At 42.4% G+C, this 19,171-nt stretch overlaps 1 protein-coding gene across 2 annotated transcripts in view; it reads left to right on the top strand.

Moving 5' to 3' along the window:
- The first annotated feature begins 515 nt into the window (after nucleotides 1–515).
- The window catches only part of slc22a23b (solute carrier family 22 member 23b), a 54,766-nt gene continuing 36,110 nt past the window's right edge, over nucleotides 516–19,171 (top strand). The window contains exons 1-4 of one of the 2 annotated variants that reach the window (XM_088644088.1): nucleotides 516–1,069; nucleotides 1,568–2,095; nucleotides 15,187–15,290; nucleotides 16,513–16,667. In XM_088644088.1, the coding sequence (XP_088500214.1) occupies nucleotides 1,664–2,095; nucleotides 15,187–15,290; nucleotides 16,513–16,667 (691 nt within the window). In that variant the 5' untranslated portion in view covers nucleotides 516–1,069; nucleotides 1,568–1,663. Of the gene's footprint in view, nucleotides 1,460–1,567; nucleotides 2,096–15,186; nucleotides 15,291–16,512; nucleotides 16,668–19,171 lie in introns of both variants that reach the window. The other variant, XM_088644087.1, reaches the window with a different exon arrangement.

Genomic DNA, 19,171 nt, shown 5'->3' with positions numbered 1-19,171 from the left:
CCACATCAGTAACACGAAGATGACAAACGTCCTTACCCACAAGCCGCTGAAACTGAACTCGCCAGTTCCATTATTTTATTTTATTAGTTCAACAAAATCACCAGCGCCACTACCCCACACCGGCTGGTTAAAACTAGCGAGGCAGCTCGTGTAGCGTCCGTAAACTCCGTTCTTACTGATTAAAGCTGTGTCTGTATTAAGTACGAACACGATGAATAGCTCTGTGTGTGTACCTGCGATCAGGCAAACTGGCGTTTTAGAAAGCTTTCCACCGCCGGCGTGCGAACTTGACTGGTTCAGCTGTAGACGGCGCAGCGCACATTGCGGCGTCTGAACTGTAAATATTTAACCTCTCTGCTCGACAGTTTCGGTAGAAGTATATGATAGGCATGGTTAGGGAAAGGGCTACAGCATGATAATACAAATGATACTGCACCACAGCTGCCTCCAGTTTTAACTGTTCAAGAGCTGTATTCGAAAAAGGGTGAAAACGGCTCTCTCAAGAGGTGACACTACAGACCACCAATAAACGCAGACGTTTTGAATCCGACTTTAATCCCCCCTAAGGTTCTGCTGTCATTATCTGGGGCCGAATTAGGAAGCATGGTGAAACCCAAGCCCGGCTAATTTTACCGCCTACGTCATTTTGACTTCCCGGCTCCCTTCTCCTCGGGAAGCGTCTCCGGGAAAAGAACAAATATTCAGGACGAGGGGCCGCGTTAGCGCGGGGGGCGACACGTCGGGACTGACGCGGAGTTCCGCGCTTCGCTCTCGCCCCCTGTATCGCATCATTTGGAGGGGAACAATAAAAAGAAAGAGAACAAAGGGGGTCTTTGTTGCCTTCCTGCGGTCCAATGCCCAATTGTGTGCCGGCAGGACCCAGGAGCCGGGCTGGCTTCTCCAATCATAGCCGGCAGGCTGGGCTCCGGGGGCGGACGTCTGCCAGGATGCGGCTCTTTCACAGCGCGGTGTCAGCTTGACAGACACAGGCGCGCACGCTGCTCGTGACTTCTCCACGCCACGGGGGAGCAATATAGCCGGGTGATCGGCGAGCACGCCAGCCCGCAGCGTAAGAAATAGAAGTCTTTTTTTAATTTCCTTCCTGGTAATAATCCACAGGATTCCGGATGCGATGGTATGCGCTGCGATTACGCAGAACTATGCCTGTTACGCCAAGAGGTCTGAGTTTATACAGGTGTGTTACCTGTAGCTCCCGCAGGGAAGGGGCAGGGTTAGTAGTGTCGCTTTTGGACTCTTTCCGGAACAGTTTACCGACCTGTTTGTCGGAATTGCTCGCCAGGGTTTTAGCCAAATGGAAAACAACGCCGGCGCTCAGGAGGACAGAGGGTATTGCTTCTCCTTTGCCGAGCCTCATTGGGAGTTTCTCTGCCGGCTCGCTTCGGTCGACCAGCTGTTGACAAGAAAGGGTGTTTTTTAAAGATCACTTTGAAGGGGAAAGGTGAAACCCCCGAGCGCGTTCTTTCCCGTTTGTTTTTCGGAGTGATCGGGTATTTTTTTTTGTATGATTTTTTTTTGCGAAGCCTAATTCGTGTCTTTCACTGCGTAGGGGGTTTCTTTTGTAACGAGGCATTGACGCACCGTGCAGACGACGACAGGCAGGGTCGCCAGTGCCACAGAGTCTCTCTCTGAATATTCAATAACGATGGCTGTGGTCCGGCTGGAGACGGAGGATCACCCACCCGAAAACAACGGCTTCGTGGCGTCCGAAACGGCTGCCCCGCGGTTGCTGTGGGATATTGACGGTTCTGTTTGGCCCTTTCTCGGGGGCTTTGGGAAATACCAGAAAGAGCTCGTCGTCCTGACCTGGATTCCCGTGCTATTTATCGGATTCAGCCAGTTCTCTGACTATTTCCTTCTAGCTCAGCCAATTAGCACCTGTGTGACCCACCCGGCCGTCAACGCGTGGAACTGGACCGCGAGTTCGTTGTCGCCCGTGAACGTTACAAACGCCAGCTCGCTAGCAGAGCCTTCTCGCGGCAGTGACAATCACGGCGATAACAACGACACGCAATGCATGTGCAGCGAGTGGAAATACCAGATGCATACGGGACTCGTGCAAAATGTGGTTACCAAGGTAAGATATGTAACTTGAATTAAGCCTGAGCTACAAGCCTAAGTAGCGCGTTGCGCCATTCTTCCATTTATATTAACGATACATTGTTTTTAGTCATTTTACACGCCCGGGCTAAGTGCATTAGATTTCTTTGGTATTTCGATACCAAATGCGACCGTGATGGTGGACCACAGTAAAAAAAAGGGGGAATTTTTGGAGAGACAGCGTTTTAAAATGGCACAGGTTGGGCACCTCACGGAAGACGGCAAGCACTTCAAACAAGAATCACGATGGTTAGCATGCGACATAAAAGTAACTAAAATACACAACTCTTCGTATTGTTATTTGCCTCCCAAATTGATATCTTTTGTTTATCCCCCCAACGGATAAAAACCCCAAAACAATCCGTGGAATCCACCTGCGTTATGCACACGGATTTACACTGTGTCTGGGAGCATGAAGCTCACTGTTCTGGAAAGCTGTAATCAGCTTGATTAGGATCAAGACTGACAGCATGAAGACCTCACAATAGTAAGATATGTTGATACGGTTAATGAAAAGGTGTCTAAAAACGGGCACACAATATACCGGGGAGTTCGTATTGACATGAATTATAACTCAGTACCCGTATCTGTGCCCCCTAGTGCGCACAGCGTTTCATCAGTCTCGCTTGTCTAAGCGCTTAATTGCTGATTAGGTGTTAAGGACAATGGGAAACCCTCGGTGGAGACTTCGGCCATTTTTGTCAGATTGCGTTATGTGTAGGAAGGTGATACTTTCGGCTGATGATGCATTATAAATCGTGTAACGAGCTGAGGTGTTCAGGGTAACCTAGCCGGGGGGCATCGATGCCAACTCGTTTGGATGTTGCAGTGCGTGCTGTCTCTGCCTGCCATAGCGATATATAGAACAAAGAACGCGGCCAAGTATCCTGCGCTGATCCGGCTGTCCTGTTATATAAGCAGTGTTACTCTGCTGTGTGTGCAGTTCCACCCATCAGACCAAGCTATACCAGGGCTGCTCACAGCTCGTTAATAATGGTTTTAATCAATACAACACCACAGTTGGAATGGCTCAACAAAAGAGTCATGAGGGGGAAAAGAAGCCGGATTTCTCCAATTCTTGCTTCCATTAGTAACAGCTGTCAGGCACGATCATTATTTTTTCATGTGACACTGGCATACTGATATTCAACTGACAAGCCCTGTGTTGTTGTAGTGGGTCCCTCTCCTTTCCACAATCGTGACTGTTGATGATTGTCATTACCTGACTTGTCACCCCCTTATTGATGCTGCCTGATTTCCTCAGCTAACAGTGATGACAACGCTGAGAGCCACAGACTCATTCCTGAATACAGCATGTGCCTGCTTCAGAAAGTTCTGCACTGCCTAAACGTTGCTTACAGTTTTGATAAATCCTTGGAAATTTCCCTCAAAGCTGCTTCAATTTTTTTTAATAAAAGGGGTCACTGTTCCATGCACATGAGTGTACATCTAGTTGCGCAAACCCCAAATGTCTTTCATTATGCACAAAAAAGCATTTGCTGATTCATCAAAACAGACAGCACAACCACTGCAAACCACAAATAGTAGAATAAAATGAAAATAAAATGGATTTCATTTTTCATAGTCCAAAAGTATATATTGCAATCAAGTAATGTTAGATGTGTCAGTGTTGGTGGCAGCTTTCTTAACCCTCAATTATAGTTAGAGCCTTTTTTCTGTTGAAGACCTATGATCAGAATGCCAAAAAATGACTCATTTTATGGTGTATTTTTAGAATATAAAATGGGTTGTTTGTGAATCCTCCTTGCTTCTTTAGCAAGTGCTTTTGAACTATTTTCAGTTGCTGGAGAAAGCAACATAGAATGCATACATTGATTTATGTAGTGTTGTTTCCCATTTGTATTATGTTATTCCCAGATACAAAACTCCACCCAAAAATGGTGACAAAACCAAACCAACCTAATTATAAAGTCGTAATTCTTACTCCTTTCTTATGTAAAGTTGTGGAGACAATAATTTGAAACCAGAGGAGTGTTCTGTAACAGAGTCAACTTTAAAAAAAGTTAGGTCTTGCTAAACTAACAGGGAAGAGCAGGAATAGATACGTACAGACCATATGATAAGATATATTTATGTCTCAGAGACAATTCTTGCACAATTCCACATGGAAGAAAAATTGCAGGCATTAGACATTCAAAGTAGTACATGTTTTTTTGACTAAGAAGTAGTTAATGGATTGCCGTTTTCTATTTTCAGCTGTTATTTGGAATTCTAAACTGTAACCTAGGATTAAAGAAAAATAACTCGAGGACATGTGCTTGGTGTGACGGTTTGTATTGTAGTTGCTTACAGAACAGTGAGGGTTCAGTGTTTTTTTTTTTCCTGTGGTATACAGTTCTTGTAATTTTTGTTGCTTTGAAGATGTTTACCCATTATAAAGAGTAAGCCATCCCCTGTAACACCCTCACATAGATATCTGTGAGCAGTGTTGAGCTGTGTTATTACTGATAATTCTGTCTAACCCTTATGTGAACCTATATAAAGGCTGTAGACATTTTTGTTCCAGTAGATGAAGGCTGTTTTTGTACCCAGGCACCAGAAAAGTGACCTATAATTAGGAACGTCTAGGCTGCTACATGATAAAGGTAAACAAAAAAGATGGACAATGGAAATGCTTTTACTATACTAAGTATGGAAGAAAAAGAAAAAAATACCACAGATGGCTGTGAAGGTTTACCCCTGTTTTTATGTATTGTACGATAACCTAAAATGATTATTACAAAATTGCAGAAGAATGTAACTCCCAGCAAGTGACACAGGGAACCTCCTTACACTTGAAGTTCCTGTTTGGTATTGCCAAGTCATGGTTACCCTTTTAATTCAGAGGAGAGGATTGTGCTTTCTCTTGTTACTATCTCAGGACAGATATTGGGCAAAGGGCGAAGTGATGTAAACTGGGTCAGAGCTCCACTCCGGCCCATCTCGCATTTCTTAAAGTCCCCAGTAGGACGCGTCTTTCCAAACGGAAACATCCATCCGTTTCCTAACCTCTTCATCCGGTTCAGAGTCGCAGAAGGGCCGGAGCCTATCCCAGCAGGCACCAGGCACAGGGCAGGACACGCACTGGACATGACGCCAGTCCAACACGGGGCAAACACAGACCCAAACACGCACACTCACACCAGGGCCTGTGGGAAGAAGCTGAAGCACACAGAGGAAACCCACGTGAATATGGGGAGAACATGCAGACTGCACGCAGATAGCACCATGGGTCTGGAGTTGAACCCAGTGCCCAGGCACTAACCACTGTGCCAACGTGCTGCCCTTAAACACAGTCATTTAAAGCAAAAACTGACTCTTCAATAATGGATGTTTTTTTTTACCTTGAAGCTTTTAAATTCTTTTTACACTTAATATACTTCAGTTAAGTCTTCAGCCAGGCAGGTCTTGTCTTGAACCTTGAAGGTGAATGTAGCAATTGATTTCAATCCCTAAACCGGTTCAGTAGCCAACCATACAGATCCAGATAAATTCAGACTAGAGGGCAATGATGGATATTTTTTTTGCTTTTCCACACTTGTCATTAGAATGGCTTTCTGAAAAAAAACATCTTCTACATCCAAGCATTTTAAAATGAATACGTTCAGGACGGTCACTGAAAACTGCAAAAACCCATCTGTCTTCATGAACTTTGGCTATTTGCAGTCTTATGATAATTTTATTGAATGAATAGTTATAGTTGTATCCAAAGGTGGCATGAGAAGAAGCACCGCTGAATGTTAGATCCTGGGTTTGATTCTGGGATGGGGGTATATGTTTGTGGGGTTTACAAGTTCTTCCTGTGTTAAAGTGGGTTCATGCCAGGGGTCTGGTTTCCTCCTGCTTCCCATAGACAAGCTGTGTGTGTCCACTGGTGTCTTTAAACGATCCCCGTGTGGGAGTGAGTATGTGTCCTGCTATGCACTGGTATTGCACCCTATATTCCTGCATGGATTCTGGAGTGCAACACCCTTGGCAGGAAGAAGAGGCCTTCTGGTGAAGGGTGAATGAAGGTTTTGAATAAAGCCTCTTTTCAAAGTCTTTATTCAGAACTGTTGTGGTGATTGAATTTTCAGTTTTTGACGTTCTACCATGTTAAGCTTGTGGATCACATCACCTGTATCTTGTTTGAAAATTGCACGAGTGACATCACCTTTTTGGTTATAATTGTACCTCGTAACGAGGTGTCTAGCACACTATTGACACTGAGTCAATTTCAGAAATGAGAAATTGGAAAGCCTGCAACAGTGTTTTAAACCCTAGGGGCTATTTGGAATTTCTAAACAACAGCAACAGGCCAGCCTGTTTGGAGGGGAAAAAAAACCCTTGTTCATTCTGTATTTGTGTAAGACTCACAAAGATACATAGGCTGATGTTTATTTTGAGTTACACACAAAATAACGAGTACCATTTACAGTATGCGAGAATATGTAGTCGCAATTCATTTACAGAGATAAGTGACCATTTGCGCTGGTTAGATGCGTGTCCTTGCAGCAGCAGAATGCACACAGCCGGCCAGCTGACTGCCCCTCGGATCGTTTTTACTGTGGTAGCACTCGGCAGTGACATCCCAGGGGTGGCTGCGGTCGTTTCCATGTCTTGCCCTGTAACGCGGAACGTGTCTTCCTGTTCCTCCGATTGTTTTGAGAAAGGGGATCATTGTTAACGTTATCATTTGGTGTAAGTGTAAAAACGCTGATATGCATGTACGGAAATGAGCAGCTGAGGGAAGAGATTAAGAGTGCCTCTTTTTTGTTCTTGTGCAGTGTTTATTAGCGAGTTTCTAACCCGCCTGTTTTATTGACTGGCAAAGGGGAATTTGCCGTGATTGCGAGCTAAGCCAAATGTCTGACTGTGCACTAAATGTGACTGAAACAGCATTTCTTTAGAGAAGGGAGTTTCTGAGTGTCTTTAAAAGACACTTTGTTTATTTATGTGATAAATCTAGCCGAACTAAACTTATAAAGAACAGAGCGCTGCCATTGTCGCAGTGTTGGTGCTATTGTCATTGTTGTTGCTTCTGAAACAGCTGACTGGAAGTAGCAAACATACCAAAAAGTCATGTGAACTCCGCGATTTACCCTGGGCTTTTAAAATCTGATCTTTTACAGGTTTTATGGTTGGATGTGACGGAATGCATTGGAATTGTAAAGGAAACGTGAGTCTTCACGACTAAAGCAGGGCTCATAGCCCTGAGAGAAGGAAAAAACTTCCACCACTGTTAATGTGTATTAATCACTTCCAGACTTTGCGGTCTTTCATTTTTATGTAGCTTGTTCCAGAGAGGAGTGTAGTGTCAATTAGTGTGTCTCTCAAAGCCCTGTGGGATTTCAACGTGCCCTTGCTTATCTGGGATGCTCAGGCAAGTGTAACAGTTTATCAGGGGATAACATTGTTTAGGAGCGGATATGGCCTCTGTGCTATCCAGTGTCAAATCTCGAATGGGTACATCTGGACATTGTATTTGGAGATATTTTGAAAGTTTTCAGAGCTGACCCATGAATTTCAGAGGCTTTTGCCATTGTGTTTTTCGGTCTTGGTGAGGGAAACTTATACAGCATGCAGGTTATTTTTGTCTTTTGCAGTTTTAAGTATGCCCCTGAGCAAACAGCAGCATCATATCGGCCTCTCTCCTGTGACTAGTTGTCATACACCTTTCAGAGCACTTGTCTTGCGAAACCACATATTTTCCAGGCTTAACTAGAATGTGTTCAATTCTAAGGCTTCACATTCTCTTTGTTCTCTAGTTTAGCTTCAGCGTATGACGTAGTGATGCCACAACCAACTCTTATCTATTCTCGACACATTGCTGTACAATGTCCTGTAACAAGCTTGGTTAAAGGTCTAGGGAAAAAGCATTTTGTTATTAAAATATAGTATAGTAATGTTTGTTCGACAAGACATTGGATACTGAGTGAATTAATTGTTAGCCCAATAGTTCAAAAGCCAGATATTCAATTATAACTTAATATTAAGCTACAAAATATTGTCATTTTTCTCATTTTCATTTGTTGCTGGCTTACTGATCTTTATGATGACGTAATTAATGGTAGGCGTAAGAATTCTGAAGTTTGCAGAAGAACATGCTTCCATACCTATTGAGTACCACTTGAACATGCAACATGGCAGTGACCCAGAGTATACAGTGCAACCAAGGTGTTCATCGGGGGAAAAGAGTTATAAATCTCCAGATTTAAATCCCATTGAGCATAACTTTACATGCCGAAGGAAAAAAAAATACGTTGGAAACAAGAATAAGAAAGAACTCAAAGTGACTACAGCAAAAGTGAGATGAAGCATTTCAGAAGATCACACAAGCAGTGTGGTGAGCCACAGACATCTTATAGTTATGGCCTCAGATGATACGCAGCCAAGTTCTAATGTTTGCATTCTGAAATGTACTGAAATAAAATTTGTCCCAGTACTCATGGTTGTTTGAAATCAGTGGGTTGAATACAATATTTTTATTTTTAAATTGGATGCATGAAATCACCCGATAATGAGATAGAAATGATACTTTACTTATCGTTCATTTAAGGTGATGAATGCAAATTGCTTGATTGGAAGGTATAAAAAGGCCTTTGACATGGCAAAGCCCTGGTTGGTCACTAGTCTTCACTTACTGAAGGTGAAGTACAGTAACTCAGCCTTGTTTGCTTGGAGCTGTCATTTCTTGCACTCCCCTGTTTTCTTCACACGAATAGAAGCCACTCTATGAAAGAGCTCTCTGTTAGCTGTTAATGTGTTGGGATACTGCGTCCATTCTGACACAAAGATGAATTGATCTGACAAAAGGAGAGAGTCAGGCTGAACACAAGAAACTTTCTTGCCGGGAAGAGCCTTGCATGACTGCTCTGACCTCCATGGTCCCCATATCTAGTTTGACTAGTAAAATTCCTTTTAATCTGCAATTTACAATTAATCAAGCACATATTGACCTCCTACCTTTTAGATGTGAGGGTTTTTAGCCATCAGAGAGAGAATTTTGACCTGCAGACCATTGTTGTTTCTAGTTGCTATGGCTTTTAAAAGGCCTGAGACAGAGCCATGGAGAATGTTTTTGAACTGGACAAGCCTTACTCATGTAAGGAACTCGTGGGAACGGCCGTTGCACCTCAGGTACACCTACAGTAGATTGGAAGGAAAAGGGTAAATGGTCAGTGGACTGTGTACCGATTTACGAGTAGTCCCTATGCCTTCAAACATAACGAAACCAACTCATGTTGATTTTTCTGTCAACATTCACCCCATGAATTAATCAAACTGATTGTCTCATAATTAGCAATGGTTCACAGGCACTTCATAGAAGCCCTGTGTTTATTTGAAGATATTATCCCACCTAAGGGAGATTAGCAGGTGGGCTCCGGTCCAGGCACCTGCAGGTCTTGACTGGAGGAAGCAAACTCCTCGTCTCCACTTATACAGTGAGTCTTGCGCTTGAATATTACTGCCTCTCTTCATGCACAGTACATGGCATCTCAAAGAGGAACTGCAACTGTTTTTATATTTAGGAGGTAAAGGAATCAGCATTGACGAATGCATTTAAAACTACAATTAAGGTAAAACTTCCAATTTACAACACAAAAATTAAATTTCCAGGTATGCGCAGCACCGTGTTCTGAGATGCAGACCAAGGCAACAAAACCTCCAGTGACGTGATGCAGCCCTATTACACTGTGAAGAAGCAGGCTTGTGAATACATCTCCTTTCATCCGATAGAAATATTGTTCTTGACTTAGAGAGGGTTTTGCCAACAAATACTACTTGTTAATTCTGCATGCAGAGCACATTGGAACATTTCTGCGGTGAAATGACTGCTGCACAACCTGTACTTATTTGCTCGTCCATCGCATTATACGAATCGTTGTGGTGACTAGTGAGCAGGAAGGGCTGCATCACGTCACAATGAATGTCTCGCTCTCTCCTGTGGCAAGACCAGGAGTTTGCGACAACACGGCGACTTAAAGTACTTTCACAAAGTTCACGATTTTTTGCTTCATTCAAATTTTTTAAAATTTTCTATATCGCCAGTGAATTTATTTTCTGACCGAGGTTTAGTAAGAAGTCTGAGAGATTGGGACTGCAGCTCGCCTTCAGTTCACTTAGAGGTCTGTAGAGGAGACTAATGTGACCCCGCTCATCCACGCTGTGTGCCAGTCGAAGTTTTCCTTTGCAACTCTTATTTTCATTTTTTGAAGGCTATTTGTAAGTAGCTTCCATTATTACTGCCATCTGCTGCAGGACCTTCATCTATATGGATTTATTTTACAAAGCTCTTTCTTTCAGGAAAGAAAGACATCTTTAGTTTTACCATTATTCTTGACTTGTTTGCATGCTTTTTGAAAGAACATGCTTGAACCCCTCATCCTCGCTAGATTATCAGGATTTGGCATAAAATAGCTTTGAATGTTCGTCATATCGTTTTCTGCTGACTTCAGGTTTTCTGGCTCCCAGCTAGCAAGAGCTCTTCCTGTGCTCACTCATGATTTGTAGTGTCAGTGTTTCTGACAGAAATGACAAACTCTAATGCAAGTTCTGCAAACTTTAGTTGGTGGTCAGACATTACCCTGCTTTCCACATCAGAGACTGTTTTTCCAGACGGATCAGAGTCCTCTAGACTGACTGGAGATCATCTCCAGTCATTTCTCTGCCTAGTACGAACGTCCTTACCATCGTGTCACTGTGAAACAAGGACAAGCAGCTTCTCCTTGTACAACAGCTGTGGATCCGATGGATTCTGTAACCCTGGAAAGAATGGAATAGCTTTAGTTACCCATAAATGTTCATCCAAAATTGAAATTATGCATACATTTTAAGTATATTGGCAGTTTAAAATAATGCATATCAACTGTGCAGTGGTCAAAATTATATGCGTGTTAGATGCATCATTTTTTAATTTAATTTGTGTGTGGACAGAGTATTTGAGATTATTCCTTTGGCTTGATATACAAACTGTTTTGCAAAACCATGTGTGATGAATATTTTACAGTAGCAAACAGGTTATAGCCGTGGAAGTAGAAGTCTGTTTAAGAAGTGTTAAATTTTGCCAGTACGAAGCCATTGTGCTGAATATAATGACATCTTTGGTGTTGACACATTAAACAGTAACCGCTGGGATTCAAGACAGAAATTTTAATCATATTTCAGATGCAGCAGATAGAGTAGGAGTTATATGAACTCAGTTGTTTTAAATATTTGGATTCTTAATATAGTCTTAGACAATCATTTAATCAAATATGGGCCAAAATTATGTTGAACATAATGGTACTGCATCAATTTAGACCAAGTAGCTGGATTATACAAACATACAAACAGCAGTGGCTATTTATAGTAATAAATTAATAGTAATCTCCTCCAACATCACGGTAGATTTCTGTCTTTTACGTCTGGAAATTGCTTTTATTTACGTCTGGAATCAAAAAAGCTTTTAAACTGTTTTATGATCTTGATTCAATCTAAAACAGCCTCTTTAGAAATGTGCTGACTCACGCAAATTACAGAGTACCTTTTTGAGTTCCAAATCCAAATTAGGAAATTAATCTCAAAAGAAACACTCATTTAGGGTAGTTATGTAGCATTAATTAAAAGCAGTGCAAACAAGTTCAGTAATAAATCAGTAATAAAATAATGGCTTGAAATGTTAAGTATATGAATTCTTCAGAGAATAGCTAAAAAAATGATTTCTTGTCTGAGGGAATTGTCATTTACATAATAGCTAAAGAAGCTAATTTTCTTTAGTTTAGGACAAACAGGATTGAGAGGAGAATGAGCCAAATCCAGTAAACCCTAAGGGATATACACTGCCTTGCAAAAGTATTCAGACCCTTAAAGTTTTCAAATGTTGCTGGATTACATGTGCTACACATCTTTTTCCATTTAGTATTGTCAAGAACTGAAATTGTACTTCCTGTACGTGAAGCAGACTGATAGTACTCCCATGGTGTCTACAGCTGGCCTTCCCAGTCCCTCTCTTTGTGACCCCAGTGTCTGCTGGTTTTCATTCCAGCCTCATCGAACTACTAATGTGATTGGTTAGCCCTTTAAAATAGTTTCTGTTGCAGTTTTTCAAGTTTTAACATATTTGGAAGTTAATTTTCAAACCCCTTATAGCTGCAGAGCTGAAAACAATTCGTAAACGCCGCTTCAGCGAATTCTTAGTTCAGTCTGGGGCTCAGTTAGGTGGAGGAAGGTGTGAGCCTGAGATAAACCCGGCGGGCGGTGAGGTCACTGGGACTGGGACTGGAGGGCTTGGAACTCGGAACTGGAAGACTGTGGCCTCTGACCCTAGGTAGGATGTTCCTGTTGTACTTGTGAGAGAGAAATTTCCTCCGAATCGCTCCAGTAAAGTACCCAGCTGTGCAAGTGGCTGCTTTGGATAAAAGCATCTGCCAAATAAAATTAATAATGAATTAAACTGTGCCGAGACACACTGAAGAAGGGGGCAGCATGTCCTTCAAAGCCAGGTCCTTTGTCATGTGTCCTCTTCTAATTGGAAGGTTTTGTGAGCCTATGTTTCTGTTTATAGCTCTCGTTTGAAGGGAGAAATACTCCAGATTCCCTTTAAGGTGGCCTGTGCCTTACTTTAGACACGCCCATTCGCAGCCTATTCACTTTCCAGGGAGATTTTCACCACCTCTCTTTGGCAATTCTCCTCTCAAATATTTGGATTTCCAGGAGGGGAGTGTGTATATTGATGCACTACATAACATTTAAGGAATGAAGTGTGTGCGAGGGCAGCTATATCCGAATGCGTCTCTTAACATACCTGGGAATTGAATACAGGGGCAGTTGGACATGGAAGCTTCACTTATAGAAGTAATACAGACCCAGTTTTCTGTACACTCTCTGAAAGCTACCAAAGAGCTTCTGTTATAAAACAGGAATGAAACAGCACCTTTCTTTGTTAGAGTCTGATCCTGCGTAAGCTCGGATACCTCTCAGCCACACCTGGACAAACTTTATTGTTTGCATACTGAGTTGCAATAGTCTTGTTCTTACGTCTTTGGCTGTAAACGCCCAGTTCTATAAACATTATGGTTTTTTTTCAGGATGCCACGAAATTGCTTATTCATTTCATGTGCTACAATAAACATTTACCATAAAAAGAAGTCTGTCCATTGTCCTGTATCCGATTTGTGGTGTGTTTGTCAGGGAACAACTGAATAAACATGAAAGTACTGTAGGTGTCTGTGTTGCATCCTCCCAGAGCCTACTAAACTTGAGTTTTAGAGGCTGCAGTTTTACACAGGAGTTAATCTCCAGAATTTTTTCTTTATCTTTGGTATAAATAGTAGTCCTTTAATGTATAGCTGTGGCAGCATACTGTGTGTGGGTAAGTATCTGGTCTCATAACTGACAGGTTGTGGGTTCAAGTCCCCTCTGCACTCCAACAAGGCTCTGTAATCCAATTGCTATAGTTCACCCAGTTGTTTGAATGGAGACCAGCACTGCTGGAAGTAGCCCCTGCATTGGACTGGTGTCCAGCCCAAGCCAGGGAGTCACATGCTCTCTCAAACCCTAAACACAACAGACAGGATCAGCTCGGGCCCAGTGAACTGATGTCTACCAAAATGTATGGCTATCTACCAAAGTGTATAGCTATACCATTCAAATTAAACCTGCTGCATGGAGTTCACAATTAGGGTAGGTGCTGATTCCTACAAGGCAAGTAGCCACCAGCTATGAGGGTGCATCAGGGATTCGGGTTTTGAATAATGCGTCATTTTGCCAATTTGGTCTGAAATGAATGGGGTTTTAGAAACAATTTATATGGGGGGGGGGAACAAAATGATATTCTTTCAATGCTGATTACATTACATGCAAATGAAACACCTAGGACCCCATCTGAAATGTGATTGTAATGTGGCTAGCCTTTCTCTTGGAAATGTCAGGCTGTGGGTGTTTTACTGCGCTGCTTGATTCAGCCTAGGCTGTGTGCACCTACTGCACCTCGGTTTTAATTCAGCTCTTGTGCTCCAGTTGGCCTGGCACCGATTTCATGGAATTATATGGGCGTGATGTAGGCTCTCCTACAGGCAGAATTATACTTATATAAAGTACTTAAAGTACTTAGATTCACTTGCTGCACTTTTTTCAGGTTAACTATGGATGCTTTCACCTTACTTTAAATTAGATGAAACCTGAAAGACCCAGAGCAAGATGGTGCCTTTGCTAACTTAATCTTGTCTTAAAAAAAAAAACCCTTTCCACATTCCTTTTTTCACATTTCCTTGAAGGCCGTGAAGACCCTGGTTTATTGTGCTGTAAAATGCCATAAATTGTTTTGACAGCTGGGAGCACCGAAGATGCCAAAACAAAAAGATTTGTTTCCCTTCCCTTGCTTATTAAACCGCGTGACGTGTTGGGTTGAAGGGAAAGAGGAAGTATCTGAAGAACGCTTTTAAATACAGCACTGATAATGGGTGAAAAAGAAAAAAAGAAATTCTAAATCCTTTTTAGGGCTTTAAAAAATGAACAAAGCCAAAAGTTTTTTTTTTTGTTCTCGAGTCCCTGACAATTTTTTCTACAACATTATAATGTAATACTAGGAAAAAGACTGCCTCACCAAACTGTTTCTTCTGTTTTGTTTTTTTTGTTGAGTTTTGGGTGAGGTGGAGCGGGAGATGGAGGGTTGCTTTCAACCGTGGTCAGAATGTCTGTCCAGAGAAAGAATGAAGCGGGACTGTGGTACTCGCACAGATAGCAGAAACAGGCGTGCCTGGGCGTGAGAGTACTGTCCAGAGGAGGTCAGAGCTCAGTCTGCACACACTGGAAGATACCCAGATAGGGGCTCCATCCCCTTAGCCACCTTAAGAAAGACAGCTTCAGCAGGCATGCTGGTACACAAGTAGTCTAAACCACAGAAAACTTGTATTGCTGCTCCTGTAGCTCTAACGTGATGTACCCTTTCAGGTTTGGAGGTAGTTTGCCGGGCAGTAATATCTCCACGTGAAGCTTGATGCTGAAACAGCTCCAAAAAAATCCTAAATCCTGAGAGTTATCTTTGCCACCACTCATGCCTTAATGGAAAAAAAATGGTTAAAATGCTTTTGTTTTGGTTTTGTTTAGTGGGACTTGGTGTGCCAATCAGCCTGGAAGGTCCACATTGCCAAATTTTCTCTACTGGTGGGCTCCATTTTTGGATACTTGGTGATGGGAGTACTAGCAGATTGGTAAGTGCCATTCCTTATTCCCGTGTTTTACCAGTATTTACAGGTAGTTTGTAAGTGCTGTCATTTGCTCTATTCCATTCCACAGGGGCTTGGTAGTGCAGATGAAAAATCAGGGTAAACGCGCTTGCTTTTATAGTTGCGTGAAAGATGAACGCTGAAGGAACGGATCACTTTTAGCCAGACGACTACGAGGGGACCAAAGGTATCGACAAAGTCCACCCCACAGATTTCTTTAGAATGAATAGTGAAAAACAAACCGGAGGGCACAGGTGGACTGACTTCTTTCAAGAATCAGCTGGACAAGGTTCTTAGATCAATTAGATGGACCAAATGGCCTCCACTATTTTGTATTTGTTTTTAAATTTCTTAAGGTTTTTTTTGGGGGTGTCTTGGCTCCAGTGTACAGTAGGCCATAGAAGGCATTTCTTATTCCGCCTTCTGCTGGCAGGCCCTGCTCATTAGAACAGTCCAGACGTGGCTGCGTTTCACGCTTAAGAACATAAGGAAAGTTGCCATAAGGACAGCTAGCATTTATGTGCAGTGTTGATATGCTTTTATAATGAACTTTATCCAGAGTGTTCACAGACTAAAATAACCCTTTACAGTTGTTGCCATGTTAACTTAATTTTGTACTTAATTTTTCTAACTGTTGGTGTACACTGTGCCAATTTCCGAAACTGGTGTTGTCTCAGCTGTGTGAGCTTCAGGCTACGTAGATTAAGAAGAGATTAAGAGTATACCTTTGGATTTTTTTACACCAGTCGGGTTTTGTGGCCATTCTAGGTGGCACAGCGGCATACTGGTTAGCACTTTGGCCTCACAGCACTTGGGTCCTGGGATCGATTCGAGACTGGAGTGTCCTCCGCGTGGCGTTTTAATGTTGTACTTGTCTGTGGGTTTTCTCCAAATGTTCTGGTTTCCTCCCACCTCTTGCTGGACAAGCAGATTGTCTCTGGGTTTGTCCCCGTGTGTGCCTGCTTCACGATGGCCTGGTGTCCTGTCCAGGGATGGGCTATGGGCAGCCGGAGCCTCTGGGCTCGTGGATGAGCAGAAGCTCTGCATCAGGCAGTGCTACAGGGGGCTATGATGAGAGGCTCCTGTGGCACTGCTGAAGGGGAAACTCAGTGCCTTCAGGCAAGGTGAAAGTGGGCCAAAACATTGCAAATTCCTTAAGGCATCAGTATGGTAAATACTCTTAATTATCTGCCATTTTGTCTTTCAGGTTTGGGCGGCATCTTGTTCTAATTACATCAGTGGTATTCATGCTGATATTCGGCCTCACGGTGGCTTTCTCTGTGGATGTGCCGATGTTTAGCTCGCTGAGGTTCTTTGAAGGATTTTGTCTAGCAGGGATCACGCTTTCCTTGTATGTAATGAGTAAGTACTTCTTATTCTCTAAACTGCGGTACTGACTCGCCAGATGTGGTAATTGATCATTCCTCCTGTCAGTGTCAACAGTCGAATACATAAATTGTTGTCATAAAATGAAGTGCTAACGGGACTTCAGCTGTGTCCTTTTCAGAGAAGCACATTCTGTCTGTTCATTTTCTCCTTCACAGATTCACAGTAACCTCTGTTTTTTATGCACCTGGTCAAGCCATCCCATGTTCAACCGTGATTCATGCACATATGGTTGAGGCTGAAACAGAGCTGGATTTAATAATACTTAAAACTTTTAGGATTAATAGTAAGACATGGATAGGGTGAATACATTTTATAATTTCATTCTAAACTGCCTACGTATTTCCACTTGGTAGCCTTTCTTGTTCATTGTCTCAACATGAATTTTCTGGAGGAAAGGAAGTATTAAAAAGTGACATCATAGAGTCACGAAAGGGCACTCGAAGGATCTAGCCCATTTGGTGAAGGATCTCATGCAGCCGTGTCTTGAAAGAAGAGAGATTATCGGCTTCAGCCACACCTGGCTAGCTTGTTCCACACCATCCCGACCCTGTGGGTGAAGAAGAGCCTCCCCTTCTCGCTTTTGAAGCACTTCCACTGTGCGTCCGCCGTGCGCTCTGGTCCGTGTTTCGCCGTTCGTTCTGAAGAACTCCTCTGGGTTGGTTTTGCCTGTGCTCTTGAGGATTTTGGATACTTGTGCTCGGGCCCCCTTGCAATCGTGTCTGCTCAGTGCTGGAAAGGTTCTGTTCTGTCACCCTGTTGGAGCGGGAGAGTAAATGGATGCCATACTGCCACCCTCCCTCTCCCCCCATCACTGTGGGTGTCTCTCTGGGACCCCCGTTCGGCAGCAGCACTTGGGCATCTGGACAACATTTTAATTTGACCCCCAGCCTCTTATAGTTTAGTTAGGAGATGTTCTTGGAGAAAAAACAGAAATAAATAAAATCTCAGTAACACAGTTTACAGTCCTCTGGATTTTGTAACTCTGTGGCGTTGACAAAAATCTAGGAATTATGAAAAATATTTAACTACAATTACAGATCAACTACTTTCCAGTTGCTGAGGTATGTTGTTACCTGTTCTGAGTTTATTCTCCATCCAGAGTGTGAGGGTTCCTGTCTTAAATGAATGTCTCTTGCACCAGAGAACTAATGTAATTAGGCACATTTCAAGGCAGAACGTTTGAAATGTTATTCTATGTTACATCTCTTTAAATGATTTGTTTTTCGATTTATTTAGGTTTTCACTTACCGTGATGTTTTTCATGCTTAAACTGAGTGCAGGTTTGAAATGGAAACATTAGGTTCATTGACTTGTGGGATTAATGTCTTGTGGTCATATTATTGTTCCCTAAACAAAGTGCCCCAAAGATAAGCAGGGTGTACAAAGTATCAGCTATGACAGTCGTGAAGGTTTCTAGAGTGCAAAACTGGGTCTGTTTTCAACCTTCAATGAAGAACACAAATATCCCGTTTTGGCAGCTCTGTTTCCTCAGAATTACTCAGAATTCTTGTTTTCTTCCAGGCCATGAGTGTGCCATAGTTCAGCAGTCTGTAAAGTCAATGACCTCCAATAAAACTATTGTAGCAGAAAAAGACTGGCACTTTCTAAAAAGGTCAGATGGGCCTTTTAGAAGATTATTGTGTAAGTCTTACTTTGCTGACATCGACAACTGACTGAAGTCCATCTCAATATGTTTACATATATGCAACATCTGCTTTTTTCACAGTGGAAAGAGAATGGGAGAACTCTTGATGAATCTCTTTGTGATGGCAGAAGAGGAACGGTTTTGAGCTTAGACAGACTGGAAGTAGCATTTGAGAATCTGCATTTTCATTAGCATTTCATTCTTTATCAGTGGCGGTGATGTTAGTTTGCTTGAAAATTTCACTGTAAGCCTATGCTAGGACGTATTTAAGTGAAGCATTACATTGTAAAAAGAAGGTTTCATTTCCTAGAAAATAAAAGGTGTGGTGTGAGTGGTGGGTGTCGTAATGAACACAGCCTATTCGTCTAGGAGATTAATTTGGTCAATTATTGTGCACTTACGTCCTGTAGTATGTTTGGCGATTGATGGAGCTTCTAAAATAGCCTAAGAGATGTCAGACTAAATGTTTGTCCAGGAAGAATGCCTTTAACTGGCTCATAATTGACCTTGCAGTAGACACAGTGCCTGTTTAAAGTGCACTGTTGCAATGAATGTCCGGAGTTCTGACAGGGAGCCAAGGGCATTAGAAATGGTGGGCTGACTCCTTGTCATCGTAATGTGTTCTCTGCTGTTACCTTGGAAACTATATATGTTCTTTGAAGGCTTTGCAGATATAATATCTTAAAAGGCGTCTTAAAATAGTCTCCAAAGCTGTCTTTTTGGCGCAGTTTCAGAAAGCCATGTGATAACACACGGTAAATGGGGCTTTCAACAAATACACCTATAGATTTTGATCTCCTCTTATTGTCGTTGGCATATTGACTTGATTTAC

This window comes from Lepisosteus platostomus, chromosome 8 (assembly GCF_059453375.1).
Source record: "Lepisosteus platostomus isolate fLepPlt1 chromosome 8, fLepPlt1.hap1, whole genome shotgun sequence".
In the NCBI taxonomy this organism is placed as follows: Eukaryota; Metazoa; Chordata; class Actinopteri; order Semionotiformes; family Lepisosteidae; genus Lepisosteus; species Lepisosteus platostomus.
The sequence above is the reverse complement of the archived record's forward strand: the minus strand, read 5'-3'. Positions and strand labels throughout refer to the sequence as shown.